We start from the raw sequence: 25,824 nt of genomic DNA on the forward strand, positions 1-25,824 counted from the left end.
GAATCTTTTCTCTCTCTCTTTCTCTCCCCTCTCCTGTTCTGTATTATTCTGCAGGGCGATGTTGGGCTCGCTATGGGTAAACTGTATGGAAATGACTTCAGCCAAACTACCATCTCTCGTTTTGAAGCCTTGAACCTCAGCTTTAAGAACATGTGCAAGTTAAAGCCACTTTTGGAGAAGTGGCTAAATGATGCAGGTGGGTGAATGTATAAAACATTTCCTCATTGTTCATTGAAATTGTATAGGAGGGATTGTCGTATTAATTGGGGTTTATATTTCTTATTACATTATTGGTACTACAGAACCTTGAAGCTCACAATCTTTGGAGGATCAATATAAATTATGACTACATAAATCAGAGACCTAATTCATTTAAGTAGGCTAGTAATTACAAGGTACATAATCAGCAATAATTTTTAGCTTTGGAATATTTCTTGTATTTGAGCCCAGGGTGAGAGACAGTTGAAGGAAGTTGAAGAGGGGACCTAGAGAATATTAAATTTAGTGAATAAGTCAAAGACAAATACTATATGATATCACTTATGTGTGGAATCTAACAGATAATACAAATGAGTCTATATTCATTTAGAAACAGACTCAGACATAGAAAACAAACTTAACGGTTACCAAAATGGGAGAGGGAGGGAGGGACGTATTAGGAGTATGAGTTTAATAAATGCAAACGACTACTATACATAAAATAGATAAGCAACAAGGATCTGCTGTATTGCACAGGGAATTATATTCAGTATCTTATAATAGCCTATAATGGAATATAATCTGAAAAAATATATGTAACCGAATCACTTTGCTGTATACCTGAAACTAACACAATATTGTAAATCAACTATACTTCAATTTTTAAAAAATGACCACCAATTTCATACATAAATTGAGCTGTTAGTTTTAACTTATGTGTTTTGTGCTGAAGTTTCCCTTTGGAAATTTTGAATTTTGAGTCACGGAATCATAGACCATGAGAGCTGTAAGAAACCATAGAGATCCCCTAGACTATGGTTCTCATTGTAGATGTGAACAAAATTCAGGTCTTTGGAAAAGACAAACCTGTAACTCCCAACCTTGGACAGTCTGATTTCGTAGTTCTGGGTATGGCCTCAGCATCTGGAATCTTTCTGAGTTCCACAGGTGAGAACCGCTGGTCTGCCCCCTCTATCTCATTTTATATAGAGAGTGGAAAGAAACTCAGAGATGTCTGTGACATGCTCAGGGTCATTAAACTGTTAAATGACAGAACCTTGTTTAAACTTTAAATAGTTTAGAAATGTTTCATTATTTGTTTGCTTTGGGGGGAAGGGGAGGAATACCAGTGAAATAAAATGAGAGGTCATTTGCAAGATAAATGTTAAACATTTGATAATTTCCAAAAAGCTTTCTTCCTTTTATCCCTAGAGCTAATAAACAAATAAGCAAACAAAACCAAAACATAAGAGCAGAGCTCAGAAGAGGTAGAGCTGAGAGTAAGGATAGGAATAGTAAACTTCTGCTTTTTCAGAAACAGATCAAAGAATAGCAATGACAGTACAGTCAACCATCCTGAGACAAAGAATGCCAATAAGAACAGCAGAAAGGGGCTTCCCTGGTGGCGCGGTGGTTGAGAATCTGCCTGCCAGTGCAGGGGACACAGGTTCGAGCCCTGGTCTGGGAAGATCCCACATGCTGCGGAGCAACTAGGCCCGTGAGCCACAACTACTGAGCCTGCGCGTCTGGAGCCTGTGCTCCACAACGGGAGAGGCTGCGATGGTGGGAAGCCCGCGCACCGCGATGAAGAGTGGCCCCTGCTTGCCACAACTAGAGAAAAGCCCTCGCACAGAAACGAAGACCCAACACAGCCAAAAATAAATAAATAAAAATTTTAAAAAAAAATACAAAAAAAAAAGAACAGCAGAAAGATCCATGGTAGTGAACAGTATTTTAATGTAGGTTATGAAAACCTTTCATACTTGCTTTTAGCCTAAAATACTTTGGTCAGTTTTGTTGTTGTTAATACATGTATCGTGTGCATGAATCATGCTCAGCTGATTTGATTTATGTGTTTTCTTTCTTACAGAGAACCTCTCATCTGATTCGGCTCTCTCCAGCCCAAGTGCCCTGAATTCTCCAGGGATGGGAATTGAGGGCTTGAACCGTAGGAGGAAGAAACGCACCAGCATAGAGACCAACATCCGTGTGGCCTTAGAGAAGAGTTTCTTGGAGGTTAGTGAGGTTTTTACTTTTCATATACATGGAGTTGTCTGTATAATACTATTGTTAAGTGCCCTAGACCAGGCGTCCCCAGAGGTCCCTGGTTCCCTGTTAGGAGCCGGGCCGCACAGCAGGAGGTGAGTGGCGGGCGAGTGAGCAAAGCTTCACCTGCGGCTCCCCATAGTTTGCATTACCACCTGAGCCATCCACATACACACACCCACCCCCTCCACTCCCATCCGTGGAGAGATTGTCTTCCATGAAACTGGTCCCTGGTGCCATAAGGTTGGGGACCGCTGCCATAGACCATAAAATATGGACTTAAAAGCTTCAGCCCTAGTGGATGCTTATAAACATATTGGAGACAATGAGACCAAGTAAGTTACTGAACATAAGGAAACAAAACCAGAGTGCTTCAGGGTTCAGGAGAGACGAGGCTTAGAGCTCCATGTGAGCACTCAAAGTGAGAGAGGCAGGGAGCAGCTGCTGTAGGATACACAGGGATTCCACAGGTAGGGAGAGGTGGGAGGAAAGTGCTTCAAGCAGAGGCATCCAGAGAGAAAAGCCATGACATGTATCAGGGGAAACACAAGTAGTTTGGTTTGGCTAAACTGTAGTGTTTGGAACCAGAACACTGAAGGCCTTGATGAGATACAGAGTTCAAGTTATTTCAACAGGTATTTGGCATGTTTTTTTTGGTTTGTTTTTTTTTTCTGGTACCAGGGAATATCACAATCAAAGCTTCCAACAAAATTTTGACTTCTCTAATTCAGAAAAGCCTTGAGCACCATGGAAGGAGCACTGAAACAGGAGTCTTTATCTGCTCTGCCACTTATTAACTGTGTGATTGGTCAAGTTACGTGGTTTCCTAAGCGGAAGTCCCTTTATCTGTAAAATAACTGCCTTTCCTGCCCCACAGGCTTATGGCCTGCCTCACATTGTCCAAGTGAGATTATATGCATGAAGCACTGGGGAAGTTCTTAAATTCCCACTAATAAATAAGGTATTGGTTTCATTCACGATTAATTGCCCTTAAAATAAAAAATATATAAATATTCAAGAATAACTTATTCTAAGTTAATATGACTACATTTAATAAATACATGTTCATTAGAATGTCTGTCTATAGAAGTTCTTTGTTAAAAGTGGAATAATATGGCCTTGTATATCCCAATTTCATTCTCTTATTGTTCCTCCTCCCCGTTTGTTTATTCATTTAATGACATGGTTATGTCAGTAGTTCAAAAAGTTTTTCCAAAAGGTGATTTTTTTTCTTCCTCTTCAGAATCAAAAGCCTACCTCGGAAGAGATCACCATGATTGCTGATCAACTTAATATGGAAAAGGAGGTGATACGTGTTTGGTTTTGTAACCGCCGCCAGAAAGAAAAAAGAATCAACCCACCGAGCAGTGGTGGGACCAGCAGCTCACCTATCAAAGCAATTTTCCCCAGCCCGACCTCACTGGTAAGGATGAAAAATAGGGAGGCGTGCTCAAGGGTTAATTTTTACAATTTTACAAATACCCTATCAAATGAATTTATTTCATTATAGGAATTTATTGTATATATTCATGTTGAATAAAGATATATAAATTTATATTTTAAATGTTACAAAAGTAATTAAATGTCTTGTTATTAACCCAAGAACTTACTGATCTTTCTTTTTTAAAGCAAACAGTTTTAATCCTTTCCTGTTTCTCTGCAGTTCCATTATTCTCTTCTCTGATGTAGTTTATTAGGTTACTCTGTAACTGGGAGTAAATTTGTGGCTAATTCCAGTTATATAAAAAAATCTTTAGTTGCACTTATTCATGTTGGGTTCTAAAGCTCAATTTATTAAACTTACACATATATGATTAAGTGACAACAAATTCCCAGATAACCTTTAGCTCTGAACTTGTATTAAAACAATTGTCTCAGATTTTCACAAACATGTGGGCCTTTTATTTATAACCTCACTGAGTAACCTCTGCTGTTAACATTAGAATAGTATTCCTAGACAGAAGGGACATATAGTGGTCATGTGACTGCCTTGATCTTTAGGACAACTGTAAATGTGGTGCCACATTTCCAACCAGGATTCCAAAGATAGGAATATTGTTGAGTTTGCATTTCTGATACTTTCTTGTTAATTTATTTTTAATTTATTTGAATATTATTCTATACCGGCAGGCTTTTCAAACTAAGGTCATCATTAATAGCACTTACTAGTTTGTTAAATGAAGGCTATGGTTGTTAAATGGTGAGGCTTTAATCATAAAGTTCATGAGATAGTAGTTACAAAAAAGATAGTCATTACATACACTTTTATGTAGGTGACTATTTTGTATTTTGGATTTATTTGTTCTAGAAGAAGGAGGGAAGGATAGAAGGAAGGCAATGTTTCTTACAAAAATGTAGAAATATTTATCTTATTTCAAAAAGAAACTGTCAGTTTTAAAAAATTTGTTTTACATTCTTTCCTTAATATCATTTCATTAAAAACAAAACCAAGACAGTCTTGTCCCCACATAGTTGAAAATAGAAGCAATACAAGAACCCCAGATCCCATGATCCCCGTGAATAGTTTTCTTGTTTAGATTAAGTTTATAACTGGTATAATATTTCTGTCTTGCTCAACACTATTGAAATATGGAAATTTGTTTTTATTAGTTTCTTTTTAAAACTTGGGCAAAGCCATTAATAACATCAGTGAAAAACCATCTATTCAAAAGGAACCTTTCAACATAAGCCAGTTTTCTCAATTCCAGGATCAAAGAGTAATTAATAAAATCACTTCCTTTTAGGCCCTTTTATTTTATTCTATTGTATCTGGAATTTTAAAAATTTTATAGGAAAAATAAATCTACAATATGGACTTAAATTTTTAAATTTTGATTTTTAAATGCTTCTGCATATTTTCACTTCTGACCTCTAGGTGGCAACCACGCCAAGCCTTGTGACAAGCAGCGCAGCAACTACCCTCACAGTCAATCCAGTCCTTCCTTTAACCAGTGCTGCGGTAACTAATCTCTCTGTTACAGGTAAGCAGCAGCCAGGCCGTGCAGCTGTTAGGCAAATGATAGGCCCATGCTAAGTTTCTGTGAGAATCTGCCATTAAATTGTAAATTAAGGTTTTAACTAAAAATATGTATTGCTTTTTTAAAAAAAGTTATATATGAAAACCTGAACTCTAAAAAAAAATCAGGCATAATACATTTTTCCAGAAAGAATACTTTCACATAAAGATTTCCTTATCTTTTTTCTTTCCCACATTAGTCTGTCTTCTGCGTTGCTTCCTGAGTTACTGTTTTCCTTTTTGGCCTCACTGCACGGCATGCAGGATCTTAGTTCCCCATCCAGGGACTGAACTCACGCCCCCTGCACTAGAAGCATGGAGTCTTAACCACTGGACCACTAGGGAAGTCCCAGAGTTACTTTTTTTCAATTAACTCCTCCTCTCCTTAAAAACATTTAATAGCTGCAGCTTTTTGCACTCAGGAAGACGTCCAAATTTATCATGAATTCATAGTCTTTTCTCCATCCCATCCTCAACACACAAGAGGATTCCTCCTACCTTTGTAAACATGCCCATAGCGTAAAATGTTGTCCATCCCAGCCTCCACTTCTTTCTGTTAGTGATGAAACTACTCCAGCTTAGATATCAATTCTTCTTGGATATACTCTTTAGTTTCTTCAGGAAACTATTTATTTCCACCTGCCTATTATTATAAACAGTTATATTTTATACTTCTCTCTTTTCCAATAGACCTTGTACTTCTCAAAAGATCTGAATATTCCTTTTGAAATATCAGTGCTTGGCACATTCACAATAAAATGAATAAATAAATGTTTTCCCTTTACGTGACACATTTTCCAAATACATCTAAAATAAATTAGTGTTGTCATCAGAAGTTTTCTAGTGATACATAAAGCAGAAGACATTCTGTAGTTATTCACCAGGTTGATATATGCTAGTAAATCATTGGATAGATTTGTGATCTTTCATAATCAAGCTTAAATTTAACCTAGAGTTGGGGAATTTGGTTTTTTTCACTCATATTTTAAGTGACCTAACCATGATGTAAAAATTGAATAAATGGCTTTATATAGTTATTAAATTTCTAAGTTATTAGAAAATTTCATAATATAGTTTGTTTATTCAGAACAGTACTTTTGACCTCTTTTGGGTCTTTGACCTCTTTGAAACTTTGGTGAAAGCTATAAACTTTTCCCCTCACAAAGTAGACATACCCACAATTTTTAGTAAGATTACAAGGAGGTTTAGAAATCACAAACCTCATCAGTCCCCACCTTACCAAGCCTTGCCATTTCTGGATGCCTTAGAGGCAAGTTAAAAACCTCTGTTCAAGAGTGTATAGTATTCAGCACCTCAGCTTAAAAAGCAAACTGTTGGTGATTGGTTGCCGCTGTGTTGGGCACCAGGAACATGAAATTCCTGTCTTTGAGGAACTTACTGTGTACCCTGACTGCCACTGGCTGGTAAATTGTGTACTTTACCTTCTAAACAAATTATAAGTCATATTACATTAGGTTTAAAGATACCCATCTTTTGCCAAAAAAAAAATTCCTAATGGTTCAGGCATTAAGAACAATAGCTTTGCAGATTTCTTAAAAAATGGCACAAATCTGAGGCAGAAGGTAATTTTAAGAAGATATACATACTCAAAACAAGCTAAAATGTTTTTTTATTTTTTGGTGATCTTAACTGACTAATCAAATTTTCTTAAACTCAATTACTTGGCCCATTTATTTAGATTTAATTATGACAGTTTTCTGAAATGTTAGTAACTTTTGGAATGAAATTTTTCTTTAATCATTAAAATATTTAACATAGGAAATTCAAATAGGAAAGACACAGTCACCACGAGTACTATTTTTATTTTGTCTTTATATCTGTTTTTATATGTATATAGATGTACAATTCTAATAGTATTTATAGTGTATCCTTTTTTTTTTAGCTTAACATCTAATAATAAATATCTTCCTCTGTTGTTATAGTTTTTACTTTTCTACTCTTGCCCTTGTATCAAATGGTTGTACTGTAATTTCATAACCATTTCCATATGCTACCATCATGGTTAAGTTCAACCGAGGGTGACCAACTTTTCCAGTTTGAGCCCTGCAAATATTACATCCCAGGAAACCTCTCAGTCTCTAAGCCACGTAACTGGTCTTGCTTGTTCGCTATTGTATTCCTCATGTCCAGCACACTACCTAGAGTGTAAGATACCCAGTAATTATTAAATGAATGAAGTTTTCACTGTTATAAATAATGCTATAATGAACACCTTCGTACATACAGCTTTTTCTTAAATTTTTTATTTCAACATAATTTCAGACTTACAGAAAAGTTATAAGAATAGTTCAGAGAAATCCGAAATCTCTTCCTCACATTCTCCAAATATTAAAATCTTACTATGTTTGCTTTCTCCTTTTCCTCTTTGTGTTTCTGTATGTGATTTTTTTCTGAACTGTTATAAGAGCAAGTTACAGATATGCCCTTTTCCCCTGAATACTTTACTCTATTTTTTAATAAACAAGAAATATAGGGGAAAAGGAAAAGTTCATCCTTACAGTTGAAAGCCAACTAATAAATGTGGAAGAAATGATGGAATTATATGAGAATCAGAATAATAACAGATCCAGGCTATCTGTATCAATATGGACTCAGAAATCATTCTGTATTCAGTAGGTTAGAATCCTACTATCACTTTTTATTGTAATATTCAGATTGTCCCAGATTTAGCCAATGGGAACTACTTCAGGGTGGCTCCTGTGCCCTTTTGACATGTCCCTAGCATTCTTTGAGTGCTTCCTTATTTTTTAGCACACAGGATGTTCAGCTTCATCTTAAAGTTTCTCTGCCTCTGGCCTAGAATCAGCCTCCTTAAAATCCATGAGTTCATACTGATATCTCCAATTCCAATCCAATATCCTATAGTTCGTTCTTTTCTATCCTAACCTCTTTCCATATTTTAACTCCCTTCTCGTGACAGTGGGTAACTTGGCTCCCATTATCAACAATAACAAGTTACTTAATTGCTCAATCCTATAGTGAAAAGAAAGTGGTTTCAAAATTGCTAACCCATGCCTCTGAAAAGAAAAGACCTACTAATTCAGTTCAGTTTAGAGTTCTCGTCTTAAGCCTAAAGGCGTAAAGCCCAAATACTGTGTTCAAAAGTTATTTTGGTTAGTTCTTTTTATATTCTCTTCAGTGTAGTAACATTATTCATTTGAAATTCAGGTCAGTTTATTTGTTTTGTTTGTATTCAATGTTAGTGTTTTTCCTCCCATCCTTATGATTTTTTTAAGAACATGAGATATTAACATGGTTTTAAAAGGTAAGACTATACAAAAAGTTCTCCTCAGAAAAATGTCGTTCCCTTCTATCATAATTCTCTGTATCCTTTCCATCCCATTCCCATCTATGCCCTTCCAGTGTTTCTTTTGAACTATTGAGTAGAGATTTTTTTCTTTTTTAATTTACCCTTGTTTGTTACTTTAAAGGTATCATACTTAGGTGATCTTCTGCACTTCAGTTTTTTCACTTAACAAAATATCCTGACAATCACTCCACATTAGTTCATAGAAATCTTAATTATTCTGTTTCATTGTTGTAGACTACTCTATTATGTGGATGTACTACAGTTTATTTAACCCCATTCCTGTTGTATGGACATTGAGTTTATTTCCACTATTTTGTAATTATAGACTATGCTTCAGGAATAACCTTGTGGATATGTATTTTTGTACTGTTGGAAATGTGTCTTGAGGGTAAATTTCAAGAAGTAGAATTGCTGGGTCAAAAGGTACACACCTATGTGTTGTTGGATACTGTTGTTGTTTTGTTGGATACTATCAAATTGCCTTCCAAAAGGATTGTACTTATTTTTATTCCCACTAACAATACGTGAGAGGACCAGTTTCCCCATAGCCTCTGCAACAGAATGTTACACTTTTTAATTTTTACCAACCTGATATGTTAGAAATTGTATCTCAGTGTACTTTAAATTTCAGTTTTCTAATCGTGTGAAGTTGAACATCATTTCATATACTTAAGAGCTATTTTTCATCTTTTATAACAGTGAAATAGTTTTAGTTTCACCTTGATTGATAAATATTGCATAGACTAGAAACTCCAGCTGAGGGAAGTGGTAAGAGCAGACATTGTTGTCTTCTTTCGAAGCATATTAGTTTTCTGTTGGTGCGTAACAAATTACCACAAACTTAGTGGCCTAAACCAATACTCATTTACTATCCCACAGTTCTGTAGGTTGGAAGTTTAGGCATGGGTTAGAACTGGGTCCTCTGCTCAGGGACTTACCAGGCTGAAATCAAGATGTTGGCTGGGACTGTGACCTCATGTGACACCCAAGATCTTCCAAGTTCATTCGTTGGCAGAATTCTGTTCCTTGTGGTTATAGGACTGAAGTCCCCATTTTTTTGGCTGGCTGTCAGCTAGATCACTCTCAGCTCCTACAGGCTAACCCCAAGTCCTAGCCTCATGACCTTCTCACGACATGGCAGCTTCTTCAAAGGCAACATGAGACTCTTTCTCCAGTCAGCTGCTATGGAGGGTCTTATGCAATATAAGGTAGTCAGTCCTCTCACCTTTGTCATATGATATAACCCAATTAAAGGAGTGGCTACCACATCTCCCATCATATTCACAGATCTGCCTGTACTCAAGAGAAGGGGATTATACATCTGGATTTTGATGTCTTCCTTTAAAGAGTTTTTGAGTTTGCTTTGGCAGGCAGATAGGTTACTACAGATCAGCTTGATCCTTTCAAGGCTTATTTTTTAAGCTTTATTAGATTGGCCCTAGAGTAGCCTTCACTAGTTTAAGGTGTGACCCTTCTGGGGTCTCTAATGAATGTCCAGATATTCAATAGTCTCTACTCTCTGTGTAGTTGGAACTGGACTATCTCCCTGTCCTGCATGAATTCCAAGGATCATTCAGTTTATAGCCTCCCTGCCTGGACTCATGGGGTTTCCCTGTGCATGTGCAATGTAGTATTCAACCAAAGATTCTAGGAAACCGCTATGCACATCTCTAGAGTTCTTTCTCTATTAGTTTTTTCCTTTCCAGTACTCTCTCCTGCAAATTCCAGCCATTTCAGCATCCAGCGACAGTCTTTGTCTCCTCAAATCATTGAAATTGCTGTGTTCTACTTAGTTTCCTCTTCTGGTGCAGCAGTTTACAAAGTGCTTCCAAATAAAGTCCAGGTGATTATAGGGCTCACATCATTTGTTTCCCTTTCTTCAGGGATCACAGCCCTGTGCTGCCTATTTTCTCATATCTAAAACATTTTCTCATATATTTCTCTATTCTTGTTATAGTGTAAGGGTAAGTTTGCTATCATTTACTCTTATGGTCAAAGGCAGAAGTCTCTAAAAATGTTAAATTAATAATCAGCACTTATAGGTATAGATGATCTTATTTGCAAAGCAGAACTAGAGACACAGACGTAGAGAACAAATGTATGGATACAAGGGAGAAGGAAGGGGGCGGTATGAATTGGGAGAGTGGGATTGACATATATACGCTATTGATACTATGTATAAAATAGGTAACTAATGAGAACCTACTGTATAGCACAGAGAACTCTACTCGATGCTCTATGGTGACCTAAATGAGAAGGAAATCCAAAAAGGAGGGGATATGTGTATACGTATAGCTGATTCACTTTGTTGTACAGTGGAAACTAACACAACATTGTAAAGCAACTATACTCCAATAAAAATTTTTTAAATAAATTTAAAAAATAAATAAAATTATATACACACAAAAAGTAAGTTGCAAAATGAAAAATGTTTAGATCAGAAGCAAATAAGTTTCAACACTTGATAAATCTAAATTAAGAGAAAAAAATAATCAGCATTTATAATTGTAACAGACAAAGTCTAAGGTGACCCTCCCCCTCCATGGTGTCTACCTCCTAGTGTTCATGCCTTTGTGTAATCCTTTCCCCTTGAGTGTGGGCTGAGCCTTTGGTTTGCTTCTCATCAATAAAATGTGGCAAAGGTGATAGGATGTCACTCCATGATTATATTACATTTTGTAAGACTCCGTCTTGTTCCCAGACTTACTCTAGAGACCCTCCTCACCGGTTTGATGAAGTAGGAAATAAACAACCATGTTAGGAAGCTCACAAATCAGGGTACTGAGGATGACCTCTAGGCGCTGAGGGTGGCCTTCAGCCAACAGCCAAAAAGAAGCTGGGCACTTAGTCTAGAGCAGCAAGCAAATTCTGCCAAATGATTTCTGCCAGCAACCCAAGTGAGCCTGGCAACGTATTCTTTCCCATTCATGCTTCCAGAATGGAACAGTCTGGCTGACCCCTTGATTGTGGCCTTGCAGAGGACCAGCTAGACTGTGCCTGCACACCTGACCCACAGAAACTGTGAGATAATAAATGTGTGGGGGTTTTTTTTTCCTTTTTATTTATTTATTTATTTTATTTATTTTTTTATTTTTTTTTTATTTTTTATTTTTTAAATAGATCTTTATTGGAGTGTAATTGCTTCACAATACTGTGTTAGTTTCTGTTGTACAACAAAGTTGAATCAGTTGTTTTATGCTGCTAAGTTTGTAGTACTTTGTTAAATAGCGATAGAAAATGAATACAATAATATTACATTTGTATAAATATCGTTCAGGGACAGCTCATATGATTAGGGTGAAAAATGTAATCTTATGACACTTAAACCTTGCTCCTTGAAAGAGAAGGTTACAAGAGTCAGTGTCAAATGGATTTTCTTTTCTTCCTCTTGTCAGCAGTTGCTGAAAATCATGCCTCATTTTAATGTTTTTTCCTATTTGGACCATAACTTTCTTATTATAGCCTCTTTTCCTCTGACATTTCTATATTGCTTTTTCTTTTTCAGTTGACAGAAGTAGCATATTCTTTCACTCATATTATTTATGAAAGACATCCAGTATCTTAATCATACAGCTTATCTAATGCAATCTACTTTCTTCCTGAAGACTTTCTCCTTGGAATCCCTATGATTGCTTATTAACTTCTTTTCACTGTGTTCCTGAGTTAGATCCAATATTTCTGAGAGCCCATGTCTCCCTCTACCTTTTATTCCTTTTTGTTTTGCCTGGTGCACACTCTCAAGTAATTTTTTTCTTTATTTGGAAAGATTATATGGGAGGGAAAATTTCCAAGTACATGCATAACTGAGAAGTATTTTGCCCTCACAGTATTTGTAGTTTGTACAGTAATAGAATTTTAGGTACAAAATTACTTTTCCTTTGAACTTAGAAGGTATTGCTCTGTTGTATTTTAGCATCCAGTGTTGCCAATGAAAAGTCTGATTTCAGTCTAACTCCGATTTGTTGATCATTTGTTTTTCCCTCTGTAAACTTTAAGGATCTTTTTATCCTTTGAGTTCTGAAATTTCACTAGAAGGTATCAAGGCATGGGCCTTTTACATATGTCCTCTTTGGCCTTCAGTGGGCATTTTCACTTTGAATTAATGTCTTTCTTTAACTCTGGTAATTTGTCTTTCTTATTTCTGGAACATATTTTAAACAGACTTTAAACTCTCTAAATTGATCCCATATATCTCTAACTTTTCTCTTGTGTTTTTCATTTTTTTAACTTTTTATACTTCATTCTTGGAAATATATCCTGAATTTTATCTAACTGTTCCTGTGTTCCCATTTTTTATTGTTGTCATTTGTATGTTTTTCCAAAATCATATTTTTAATTTCTAAGAATGTTTCTTTGTTCTGATTCCGCCTTTTTATAGCAATCTATTTTTAATTTGTAGATACAGTACAAATGAGAATTGTATTTAAGTTGCTTCTTCTGGCCTCAATTCTGCTTATTTATTTTGTCCCATTTCTTTTGTGCTGTGGATTTTTTCATTGTCTGGTAATTTTTGGTTATTTAGTCATACCGATGAATGCAAGGCCTTAGTACTTAATATCAGTAGCTTGTAAGGTTTTTTCTGCCCTTGTGTAGCCTCTGTTACTCAGCATCCTTTCCCTTGATTGGAAGGGAGCTGTGAGCTGTGACTGTGGGGAGAGAACTGCCAGACTTTGCTCAGGGCCTATGGGTGGAAAGCAGACAGGCAGACCAGGCTGTACCCTCACACCTTCCTCAAATGAGAGGGATGCCAGTGCTGACACTAACGTCCTTAACCTTCCATACTCAGATTTTTATTTTCTTTGAAGAGTAGTAGGTGACATTAGTTAATGCTTAGGTGATAAGTCTGGTGGGGGGAGGAAAAAGTCCCACTGACAGAGCTGGTGTGTGAATAGTCTGGTCACCCTGTTCTCTGCCCTTGTTTCCTACTCCTGCCTCAGTATTGACAACGGGGGAGCTTGAAATCCCCTCAGGGCTCCATTGGGGTAAATAATTCCCACCTCTATCGTAGTCTTCTACTGTGCCCTTCTGGACTGTGGTTGGTTTCTCTACCACCCAGTTTTAACCTCTTTCTCATTTCTGCAAATGTATCAAATTCTCAAGTTCTCTGAAATCTCACTCCCAGAGCTCTCACTCCCTTTTTTATTACTTTACCACCTTTTGGGATAGCATTTTAGAAATGAAGGAATAAACATACCCTTAGTCTGCCCTCGTCTAAGAGAAATGTTGTGTGATTGCCATGGTCATTTTTATTTTCCCAGTATCTATCATAGTGCTTGGTACATAATAGGTCCTTGGTAAACTTTTCCCTTTTTTAATTTTTTAAAATCTTTTTTTATTATAGTATAGTTGATTTACAATGTTGTGCCAATCTGCTGTACAGCAAAGTGACTCAGTTATACACATAGAGACATGCTTTTTTAATATTCTTTTCCATTATGGTTTATCACAGGATATTCAATATAGTTCCCTGTGCTCTACATTAGGACCTTGTTGTTTATCCATCCTAAATGTAATAGTTTGCATCTACCAACCCCAAACTCCCAGTCCATCCCTCTGCCTCCCCCCCTCCCCCTCAGCAACCACAAGTCTGTTCTCTGTGTCTATGAGTCAGTTTCTGTTTTGTAGATAGGTTCATTTGTGCCATGTTTTAGATTCCACATGTAAGTGATATCATATGGTATTTGTCTTTCTCTTTCTGACTTACTTCACTTAGTATGGTAGTTTCTAGTTGCATCCATGTTGCTGCAAATGGCATTATTTCGTTCTTTTTTTATGGCTGAGTAGTATTCTATTGTATATATGTACCACATCTTCTTCATCCAGTCATCTGTCAGTGGACATTTAGGTTGTTTCCATGTTTTAGCTATTGTGAACAGTGCTGCTATCTATGAACATAGGGGTGCATGTATCTTTTTTTTTTTGGCTGCATTGGGTCCTTGTTGCTGCACGTGGGCTCTCTAGTTGCAGTGAGCAGGGGCCACTCCTCATTGCGGTGCGCACGCTTCTCATCGCGGTGGCCTCTCTTGTTGTGGAGCATGGGCTCTAGGTGTGCGGGCTTCAGTAGTTGTGGAACGCGGGCTCAGTAGTTGTGGCTCATGGGCTCTAGAGCGCAGGCTCAGCAGCCGTGGTGCACGGGCTTAGTTGCTTCACGGCATGCGGGAATCCTCCCCGACCTGGGCTCGAACCCGTGTCCCCGCATTGGCAGGTGGACTCCCAACCACTGCGCCACCAGGGAAGCCTGTGTATCTTTTTGAATTATAGTTTTCTCTAGGTATATTCCCAGGAGTGGATTGCTGGATCATATGGTATTTTAGTTTTCTGAGGAACCTCCACACTGTTTTCCATAGTGGCTGTACCTGGTAAACTTTTCTACAATAGAAAATGAATGATAATGACTGTACTGCTCCAGAAAGATATGTATTCTTCTGTGTCTTAAGAACTTGTAAAAATTCCACAGCCCTTAATAATCTCAACTGAACAAGCTCTGCCTCCAATTCTTTTTCCAAAGTAGTGTTTCATAATGAACTGTATGCAATCCCATAACCATTATCAGTCTCTCCCCATTCACTTCTCCCTCTATCCATAACAATTATCAGTCTCTCCCCATTCACTTCTCCCCCTACTCTGTCTCAATGAATTTACCTGTCTCAGACATTTCATATAAATGGAATCATGTAATATATGACCCTCTGTGTCTGGCTTCTTCCATTTAGCATATTTCCAAGGTTTATCCATGTTGCAGAATATATTGGAACTTCATTCCTTTTAATAGTTGAGTGATATTTCATTCCATGGATATACCATACTTTGTTTATTATTCCGGAGTTGATGGACATTTGAGTTGCTTCCAGTTTGGGGCCATTTTGAATACTGTTGCTATGAGTATGCATGTATCAATACAAGTTTTTTTTCTTTTGTATCTTTATTGGAGTATAATTGCTTTACAATATTGTGTTAGTTTCTGCTGTACAACAAAGTGAATCAGCTATACATATACATGTATCCCCATATCCCCTCCCTCTGGAGCCTCCCTCCCACCCTCCCTATCCCACCCCTGTAGGTCATCACAAAGCTCAATACAAGTTTTTATGTGGTTATATGTTTTCAGTTCTCTTGGGTATATATTTAAGAATGGAATTGCTACCTCATGCAGCATTCTGGAATATTATGAACAAGTTTTTGCCCCCCAAAATTAGGCAACTTAGGTGAAATGGACAAATTCTGAGACTCAAATTACCAAAACTGACTCAAAAAGAAATAGAAAACCTTTAAAAGACCTAAAACAAGTAAAGTAAAGTAAGTGAATCAAAAAGAAATGCCTGGACTCAGAGGGCTTTAGCAGTGAACTCTTTATCAGATATTTCACAAAGAAATAAGAATTAACCTTTAGCAGTCTCTTCCAGAAGATAGAGGAGGAGGAACAACTCATTGTATGAAGTCAATATTACCTTGATTCTAAAGCCAGACAAAGTTATCGCAAGAAAAAGATTATAAACCCATATCCCTCATGAAAATGTACACAAAAATCCTCAACAAAATCTTAGCAAATCAAATCCAGCAACATATAAAAAAGATTATACATTAAGACCAAGGGGTTATCCCAGGAATGTAAAATTGATTTAATAACTGAACATAAATTAATGTAGTACACCATAGTAATAGAAGAAAGGACCAAAACCTCATGATCATCTAACTAGATATAGAAAAAGCATTTGACAAAATCCAACACCCATTCATGATAAAAACCTGGAATAGAAGGGGACTTCCTAACCTGATAAAGAGCATCTACTAAAAAGCCTACAGGTAACAGCATACTAAATGGAGAAAGACTGAATGCTTTCCCCCCTAAGATTGAGAATAAAGCAAGAATGTTTGCTCTAGCAGACTTCTAATTAGCATTGTAGTAGAGGTTATAGTCAGCTTAATAATGGAAAAAAATTTTAAACATCCAGTTTGGAAGGGGAGAAGTTAAAACTGTCTTTGTTTTCATTATCCTATATGTATAAAATTCTCGAGGAATTCACACACCAAAAAGCCTACTAGAACTAGTAATGAATTTCAGTGTTGTTGCAAGATACAAAATAAATATACTCTCTCAATGAACTGTCCAGAAAAATTAATTCCATTTGTAAATCATATATCTGATAAAGGAATTATATCTAGAACATATAAAGAATTCTTAAAACTCAATAGTAAGAATACAGGCAACTTAGTATTGTAAAGGAGCAAAAGATTTTAATATACATTATACCGAAGAAGATATAGGAATGACTAATAAGCACATGAAAAGATGTTCAACATTATTGCTCAGCAGAGTGCTGTTACTGTATAGCTAGAGATGACTACTGCAGAATCTTATTTTAATCCTAAAGAACAATCATTACATTGTTCAAACAGACAGAAGCTTATACTATAAAATGTTGTACATTCATAGTAATTTTAAATTAGCTTTACGTTCTAAGAAGCCATTCTACATAGGAATTTTGTAGGTTTTTCATGTGTAACATATTATAAATTTATCTTTTAAATATAATAAATGTTTTCATATTAAAAAATAAAAATAAAATCATAATGAGATACTACTTCATACTCACTAGAATGGCTATAATCAAGAAGACCAAAAATAATAAGTCTTGTCAAGGATGTGGAGAAACTGAAACCTTCATGCATCGCTGGTGGGAATGTAAAATGATACAGCCACTTTGGAAGACACTTCGGCATTGTCTTTAAACTTTAAACATAAAATTACCATCCTACCCAACATTTCCCCCAAGAGAAATGAAAACATTTCCACAAAAACTTTTACACAAATGATCATAACAGCATTATTCATAATAATCAAAAACTGGAGAGACTTCCCTGGTGGTGCAGTGGTTAAGAATCCGCCTGCCAATGCAGGGGACACGGGTTTGAGCCCTGGTCCAGGAAGATCCCACATGCCGCGGAGCAACTAAGCCCGTGCACCACAACTACTGAGCCTGTGCTGTAGAGCCCGCGAGCCACAACTGCTGAGCCCGTGTACCGCAACTACTGAAGCCCGCACACCTAGAGCCTGTGCTCCACAACAAGAGAAGCTACCGCAATGAGAAGCCCGTGCACCGCAACAAAGAGTAGCCCCCGCTCGCCGCAACTAGAGAAAGCCTGAGCAATGAAGACCCAATACAGGCAAAAATAAATTAATTAATTAATTAACTAATTTTCTTAAAAAAACAAAAAACTGGAAACAAGCCATTGCCCATCAATTGATGAATGAATTAAACACCATGTGGTCTATCCATGTAGTGTAACACTTTTCAGCCGGAAGGAAGTATTGGTTCATGCTACAACATGGATAAACCTTGAAAGCAGTATGCTAACTGAAGAAAGCTAGATGCAAAAGACTACAAGTTGTATGATTCCATTTATGTGACAGGTCTGGGAAAGGTAAATCTACAGATACAAAAAGCAGGTGACTGGAGGCTGTAGGTGGGAACAGGTGTGACTGCAAATAGGCACAAGGAATCTTTTTTAGTCATAAACTAGATTGGGGTGGTGGCTGTACCACTCTGTCAATATATTAAAAATCATTGAATTTTACACTTAAATTGGGTGAATTTTATGGCATATAGATTGTACCTCACTAAATCTATTTTTTAAAAAAGATGAGGTGGGTGCTCACTTTGGCAGCACATATACTAAAATTGGAACGATACAGAGAAAGGGATTAGCAGATACAAGCTACTATATATAAGATAGATAAACAACAAGGATTTACTGTCTAGCCCAGGGAACTATGTTCAATATCTTGTAATAAACTATAATGGAAAAGAATCTGGAAAAGAATATATGTATATACACACACATACAACTAAATCACTTTGCTGTACACCTGAAACTAACACAATACTGTAAATCAACTATACTTCAATAATTAAAAAAAATTTTTTTTTCAATTAAAAAGGATGAGGTGGGAAACAAGAGGTTGTGCCGCACACTATGTATTCTTGCACATAACTTCCTACTAACCTTGTGAGGTGGTGATGGCGTCTAATTTTGTTGTTGAGGACGCTGAAGCTCAGCAGGCATCATCACTTCCCTGATCAAAGTTGCCCAAGTAATTAAGTTGCCAAGAATATAGATAAAAGATATATATTGATTAAGAGGTGATTCACTGGGAGAATTAATTTGAAGATCCCATTATTATACTCTAGTGCTCATAGGACATTCATATTGAAGACACCTAGAATGTGGTTGGAGGATAAAAACCAGAAAGAGCTACTTTGAATGGTTTCTGGAGTCATCATCTCTTAGCCCAGGTTAAATTCACTGATGAAATTATTGGGATTTTCTTTGTATATATGCGGGATTTTAAGAAAGTGATACCAAATGGTCTGAAAACAGCAGTGGAGAGTGAAGAAAAGGCTACTTTAAGCCTTTGACCTCAAGTTCATTTCAGAAGTTTGAAAAGAAAGTAGTGCCCGTAAGTGAAATCAGGTTAGATAAGCTGAAAAGTTGGTCAAGAAAAGATTGAAATTTACTAGCAGTAGAAGAGAAATGAGAGAAGATATATACCTTTCTATAGAACGGGGGGCAGGTCTTAGGAAAAGAGTGTCAAAGTGAAAAAGTATGTATGAATCTGCCAAACATAGGACCCAACACAGCATCAATAGCTCAGTGATATAAATTGGTCTGATAGATTTAGAACTGAATAATGAAACTGTGATTAATAATATCCACAAAGATGTACTTTGGAACAGCAGCAGTAAAGAGGGAATCATCTTATTTATATTTTTGAGAGGGACAGAAAAAGGAGTAAATCCTTCCTTTTCACTTAACAGTAAGAAAGATATGTTTACCTGATTAATTCAGAGACCACATAACCCTCTTGTGTAACATGATAGGAGGTGGGAAAAGTAGAGTCAGTACTGAAATAGATGGTGTCTAATTTTCTCCCAGCTCTGCAATATGTGAAAGAAACATTTCCTTAACAGTTAAAATGAGAGTTGAATTCTAGGTGTTCTTAGTATAGACCAGAAGAAGGCTTCAAAATAGATTTTAAAAGAACAAAACTGCCTGAATTTTTAATACGGTTATTATGAGAGGAGAATCTTCTACAACTTGGCGTTAGATTTTATCACAAAGAAAGTTCTTTTACATAGATCCTTTTTCCAATATGTTTATAGGTTTGAAATACTTATTTTGATTGGTCTAGTTCTTTCATCTCTGAAGTCTTTTATACCTCATAGAAGTATTATATTGAAAATTTATAGACGTTTTTGGTCTTTTTCAGTTCTCTATCCTGAGAAAATACCACTTAGGTTCTGCTATACACATATATGTGGTTGATTATATCCTAGAACATAGTGACTTTCGCTAAATGAAGTTCCAGCTGGTTTAGGCAGCCAGTTTTTTTGTATGTAGCATTTACTGATTACTGAAGTAAGAGGGCCTGTTCTATACTTTGATGATGTTAGATAGCATCAAAATTACAGCTCAGTGGGAATAGTTGGCATCTTCTTTATCTATCCTATGCCTTATCACTTATTTCTGCTTTAGGCAAAGGGACTTGATATTCTTTAAGTAACACTAGGCCTAACTTCTAGAGATATTTTAGACCTGCGCTATACAATATGGTAAGCACTAGCCTCATGGCTTTTATGCATGTAAGATGTGGCTAGTTCAATTTGAGATTTGCTTTTCAAAGCTTAGTATGAAAAAACTCATTAAATTTTTAAAATATTGATTTTATGTTGAAATATATTTGGGATATACTGGGTTAAATAGAGCATAATATTAAAACTAATTTCACCTGTTTCTTTTTACTATTTTCAATGGGACTACTAGAAAATTTAATTACATATGTACTGTATTTCTGTTGGACAGTATTGATCTATAATAGTAAACCATTTCAGTGAATGTGTTTTAGCTGTCAGTGATATTTTTAATGTCAGTTAGTTATTTGTATTCAAATGTTTGTTCTCCTTACAACAAAAAGAAATTTTGGCATTTTGATTTTTTTTTAAGCCTCTCAAAGAACTATTTTCTAGATCTTCATTTTTCATACTAATTTTTATGAGATTCATAATATCATTGTATGTTGTTGCTTCTTCGAATAAGAAAATGTTGGGAATTCTCTGGTGGTCCAGTGGTTAGGACTTGGTGCTTTCACTGCTGGGGCCCCGGGTTCGATCCCTGATTGGGGAACTAAGATCCCGCAAGGTGCGTGGCATGAACCAAAAAAAAAAAAAAAGAAGAAGAAAACGTTTACCACAATAGACTTTTTGAGAGCTGATTTTCATTACCCAATAGCCACTTAAATTTTTTAATGCAAAGAAGGCATCTGACCCTCAGAATGGGAGAAAATATTTGCAAACAAATCAACGGACAAAGGATTAATCTCCAAAATATATAAACAGCTCATGCAGCTCAATATTAGAAAAACAAACAACCCAATCCAGAAATGGGCAGAAGACCTAAATAGACATTTCTCCAAAGAAGACATGCAGATGGCCAAGAAGCACATGAAAAGCTGCTCGACATCACTAATTATTAGAGAAATGCAAATCAGAACTACAATGAGGTATCACCTCACACCAGTTAGAATGGGCTTCATCAGAACATCTACAAACAATAAATGCTGGAGAGGGTGTGGAGAAAAGGGACCCCTCTTGCACTGTTGGTGGGAATGTAAACTGATACAGCCACTATGGAGAACAGTATGGAGGTTCCTTAAAAAACTAAAAATAGAATTACCACATGATCCAGCAATCCCACTACTGGGCATATACCCAGAGAAAACCACAATTCAAAAAGACACATGCACCCCAATGTTCACTGTAGCACTATTTACAATAGCCAGGTCATGGAAGCAACCTAAATGCCCATTGACAGACAAATGGATAAAGAATATGTGGTACATATATATACAGTGGAATATTACTCAGCCATAAAATGGAACGAAATTGGGTCATTTGTTGAGACGTGGATGGATCTAGAGACTGTCATACAGAGAGAAGTAAGTCAGAAAGAGGAAAACAAATATCGTATATTAACACATATACGTGGAACCTAGAAAAATGGTACAGATGAACCGGTTTGCAGGGCAGAAATTGAGACACAGATGTAGAGAACAAACGTATGGACACCAAAGGGGGAAAGCGGCAGGGGGCTGGGGGTGGTGGTGTGATGAATTGGGCGATTGGGATTGACATGTACACACTGATGTGTATAAAATTGATGACTAATAAGAACCTGCTGTATAAAAAAAATAGAGAAAACCTATTTATTAGGTTTATAGACATGTGTGCAATTTAAAAAAAAAACAACACTACTGTTACCTTGAAAAAAAAAAAAAAGACTATACATTTTCCTGTAAGCACAGGTTTAGTCACATCCAAGTTTTGGTATGTAATATTTTTATTATCATTCAATTCAAATTATTTTCTAACTCCAATTGTGATTTGTTTTTTGGGGGATTACTTAGAAGTAGTGTATTTCATAACTTCTAGTTACTTTTTTGTTACTGATTTGTAGCTTAACTACAAGTCAAGAAACACACTTTGTATAATTTTAATACTTTGAAATTTGTTAAAATTTGCCTTATAGCACAATATGGTCACTTTTAAAAATGTTCCAAGTGTGCTTGAAAATAATTTGTAATTTAAAGTTTTGGAGTATAGTGACTATATATCTGCGTGTTGAATCAAATTTGCTGCTCACGTTATTTAAGTTTTCTTTATATCCTTACTAATTTTTGGGGGGGGGGGTCTACTGGTTCTGAAAGAGGTATCCTCTATCAGTGAACGACAGCAGTATGTTAAATATCCTATTATGATAGTGAACTTGTCTGTTTTTTCCTTGTAGCTCAGTTGCTCTATATAATTTGAAGTTAAGTGCATACAAATTTAAAACTTCCTGGTAAATTGGTCTTGTTGATATGAAGTGCCCTTGTTTATTTCTCGTAATGCTTTTGCTTTCAAGTATACTGTATCTGTTATTATATAATTTCCTTTTGGTTTATATTTGCACAGTATATCTTTTCCAATTCTTTTACTTTCAACCTTTTGTACCATTATGTTTTGTTTTTTTAATAAATTTAAAAAAAAATTTTTTTTAAAGGCATCTGGACATATTCCTTTAGTTATTTTCGTACTGTTTCTGTGCATGTTATTGATACTTATTTGAGAAAAATGTGTAACTTTTAGTTTTTCTTGATTTCATTGCTTTGTTTTGATTTTTCTATAGAGACTACTAAGGAGATTTCTGAATGAAAATGCTTTTCAGAAGCTTGGATTTTTTTGCTTGTACATTTCTTCCCCAGAGCAGTTGTGTTCTGTAGTTAGAGCTTCTGTGATTTTTTGTTTCTTTAATTTTTAATAGGAAATTGGAAATGGAAAGCTGTGTTCCCTGTTTGTTTTATGGTTACTTTATTGCTCTTGTCTCTTAAAGTAGGGTTCATGGCTTTGGTTCTTAAAATGTTTGTTTTTGTGGTTAATTTCCCTAGAAACACTAAACTCGGTTAATAAAATAGGACATGTTTAGAGGTTACTGGATGGTAAATTAATTATTCAGTTGATTCTAGAGTATGGTTGAATAAAGCAGCCATTCTTCCAAAAACATTTACAGAAGGTCAATTTCTAATATGATTCCCTTTTCAGGCACTACAGACACCACCTCCAACAACACCGCAGCCGTGATTTCCACAGCGCCTCCGGCTTCCTCAGCAGTCACTTCCCCTTCTCTGAGTCCCTCCCCCTCTGCCTCAGCCTCCACCTCCGAGGCATCCAGTGCCAGTGAGACCAGCACAACACACACCACCTCCACTCCTTTGTCCTCTCCTCTTGGGACCAGCCAGGTGATGGTGACAGCATCAGGGCTGCAGACAGCAGCAGCTGCTGCCCTCCAAGGAGCTGCACAGTTGCCAGCAAATGCCAGTCTTGCTGCCATGGCTGCGGCTGCAGGACTAAACCCAGGCCTGATGGCACCCTCACAGTTTGCAGCTGGGTAAGGTGCTTTCTCATCTTGTTTACATCTGAGAAACAGCTAGGAGGTCATCCCTGGAGTTATTGTAGGGAATACTTTTTCATCACTATCTTAAATGCAAAAAAAGACAAGAAACAAAAACAAAAAATCCTTTAAAGCCATAATCTCTTTGAAATGGGTTGCTCTATAGTAGTAGCACAAGGATTTTGATTATGGTTGGAATTAAGTTTCTTAACACTCTGGAAGCACAGTAGTCATACCTTTATTTCTAGATGAAGATACAGAACACCAGGCCACTGATTATACCTGAGTGATGGGACCAGGAAGAAAGCCCAGGATTCCTGACTCTTATTCTTATGCTTTCTCCATTAAGCTCTGAACTGTCTGCTTTCTAATTCTCAAACATAAATAAGAGATACAGTAATATGATTCCCAATTTTATATTACCATCAAACAAATAAGAATTACTTTGTAAATATATTCCTTTCTCTGGCATTTTTTTCCTTTTGTTTTGGAAAAAAGGAGAATGAAGTAATTCAAAGAGTTACAATGACTGCAAGTTTTACATTTTGTGTGGACCATAACCTTGTTTTGCTTTGTACAAGTGAGCATCAAGGAAGGCAGTAACTTGGAAGCACTAACCAACCCATGTAAGAGTATAAAGAGAACAACATATTTCCATATACTTCCCCAGTTGTATTTTCCTTTTCCTTATCCATTTGGGTATGTTGTCAAACTGACACAGGCATCTACGTTGTAATAAAGTGACTGCTCTTTTGGACTTTCAGAGGTGCCTTACTCAGTCTCAATCCAGGGACCCTGGGTGGTGCTCTCAGCCCAGCTCTGATGAGCAACAGTACACTGGCAACTATTCAAGGTCAGTAGAATTTTTTTCCTTACTTAGCCTCTTTTTTTTTTTTTTAAATGGAGGAAGTCTGCTTTGCTAGAGGTGAAAGTGATGGGAAGAGATAGTTGAATTGATAATGCTGACTAACGTGAGGACCAAGAATGTGTCCTTGTAAACAGCTTTGTAAGAGAAATATAGGTGTCGGTCTGTAAGAACAGGAAATACACTTACTTTGGTGTATTAAGAAACCAGGACTGAGACTTCCCTGGCAGGCCAGCGGTTAAGACTCCGAGCTTCCACTATACGGGGTGCGGGGGGTCCTACCCCTGGTCGGGGAACTAAGATCCCACATGCTGCATGGTGTGGCCAAAAAAAAAGAAAGAAAGAAACCAGGACTTTAATGCTGATATTTATCTTCTTATGTAAATAGACTTGGAGGCAGAATTTCCTCCTACATTTATCTAAATAGTCATCCGAGACCCATCCCCAGACAAACTTGACCAAGAAAAACTCTCCAGTCCCCACCCCCGCCCCTAAGAGAGCCGTATACAAGAAGGCCCTATAACGAATTAACATTGGAGCACATCATGCAGACGTCAAGAGTACTTTTAATTCTTGTTAGGTTCTGCCCTTTGTATATCCCCATCATTATAGAGCATATATTCTCTTGGATTTTAATGTCTCTTTTACAAGCCCAGATGGGTCCCTTTTGGCCTTAGCATGCTATCCAGTCTAAAATGAGTCTAAATCCACTCATTCTGTGTATTGAAGGGTTTGATTTGTTTAACGTCTGAGCTTTGTGTTTGAAGATGCTTGCTGTTACGTGATTCAAGGAAACACTTTGAGACATCACTATATTAATCTGAGAAATTTTTCTTAAAATAATTTGGGCTTAAATGAGAGTTATTGGGGCCAAAAATAAGCTGTTAACGAACTTCAATTAAGATTAGTGTTTCATGGATGATATCTCTACAGTATACTGTAGACAATATTAGTTCCAGACAAATCTAAAACATGACCTAGATTACCTTACATTATATTGACTTTCTCATTGACTAAATCATATGTGAAATTGATGGTTAGATCTGTAAAGCTTTTATTATAAAAAGATTTCTTTTTGGAGTAAGATTTGTGATAAATCACTTTTTCTCTTGCATTTCGGTGTACCTCTGGGCTGTAGTGATACTAAAAAGGCAAGATGCCTTCCACAGTGCATAACTGAGCACAGAACAGGTACTCCCGGGGAAGGTCTAGAACTGGACTATGACCCTGAACCTGGAATCTCAGAAAACGTCAGGCTGCACCAAGACTCACTGTGCTGTACTCTGTGTGTGATCACGTCCAAAGTCAAGGACATCCCCTCAGTTCCTCTCTCGTTCTTTATATATTATGTAAGAAATCAATCAAATTTTTAATCCACTAAGA

At 36.6% G+C, this 25,824-nt stretch overlaps 1 protein-coding gene across 4 annotated transcripts in view; it reads left to right on the forward strand.

Annotated features, from left to right (window-relative positions):
• Window positions 1-25,824, forward strand: part of POU2F1 (POU class 2 homeobox 1) — a 178,598-nt gene that overhangs the window by 146,030 nt on the left and 6,744 nt on the right. For 3 of the 4 annotated variants that reach the window (XM_059935530.1, XM_059935547.1, XM_059935539.1), the window contains 6 exons: window positions 55-196; window positions 2,069-2,214; window positions 3,488-3,667; window positions 5,120-5,225; window positions 23,228-23,573; window positions 24,341-24,429. In XM_059935530.1, coding sequence (XP_059791513.1) covers window positions 55-196; window positions 2,069-2,214; window positions 3,488-3,667; window positions 5,120-5,225; window positions 23,228-23,573; window positions 24,341-24,429 — 1,009 coding nt within the window. Of the gene's footprint in view, window positions 1-54; window positions 197-2,068; window positions 2,215-3,487; window positions 3,668-5,119; window positions 5,226-23,227; window positions 23,574-24,340; window positions 24,430-25,579; window positions 25,624-25,824 lie in introns of those variants that run through there. The other variant, XM_059935557.1, reaches the window with a different exon arrangement.

The sequence above is a fragment of the Balaenoptera ricei genome, chromosome 1 (genome assembly GCF_028023285.1).
Source record: "Balaenoptera ricei isolate mBalRic1 chromosome 1, mBalRic1.hap2, whole genome shotgun sequence".
Taxonomy (NCBI): Eukaryota; Metazoa; Chordata; class Mammalia; order Artiodactyla; family Balaenopteridae; genus Balaenoptera; species Balaenoptera ricei.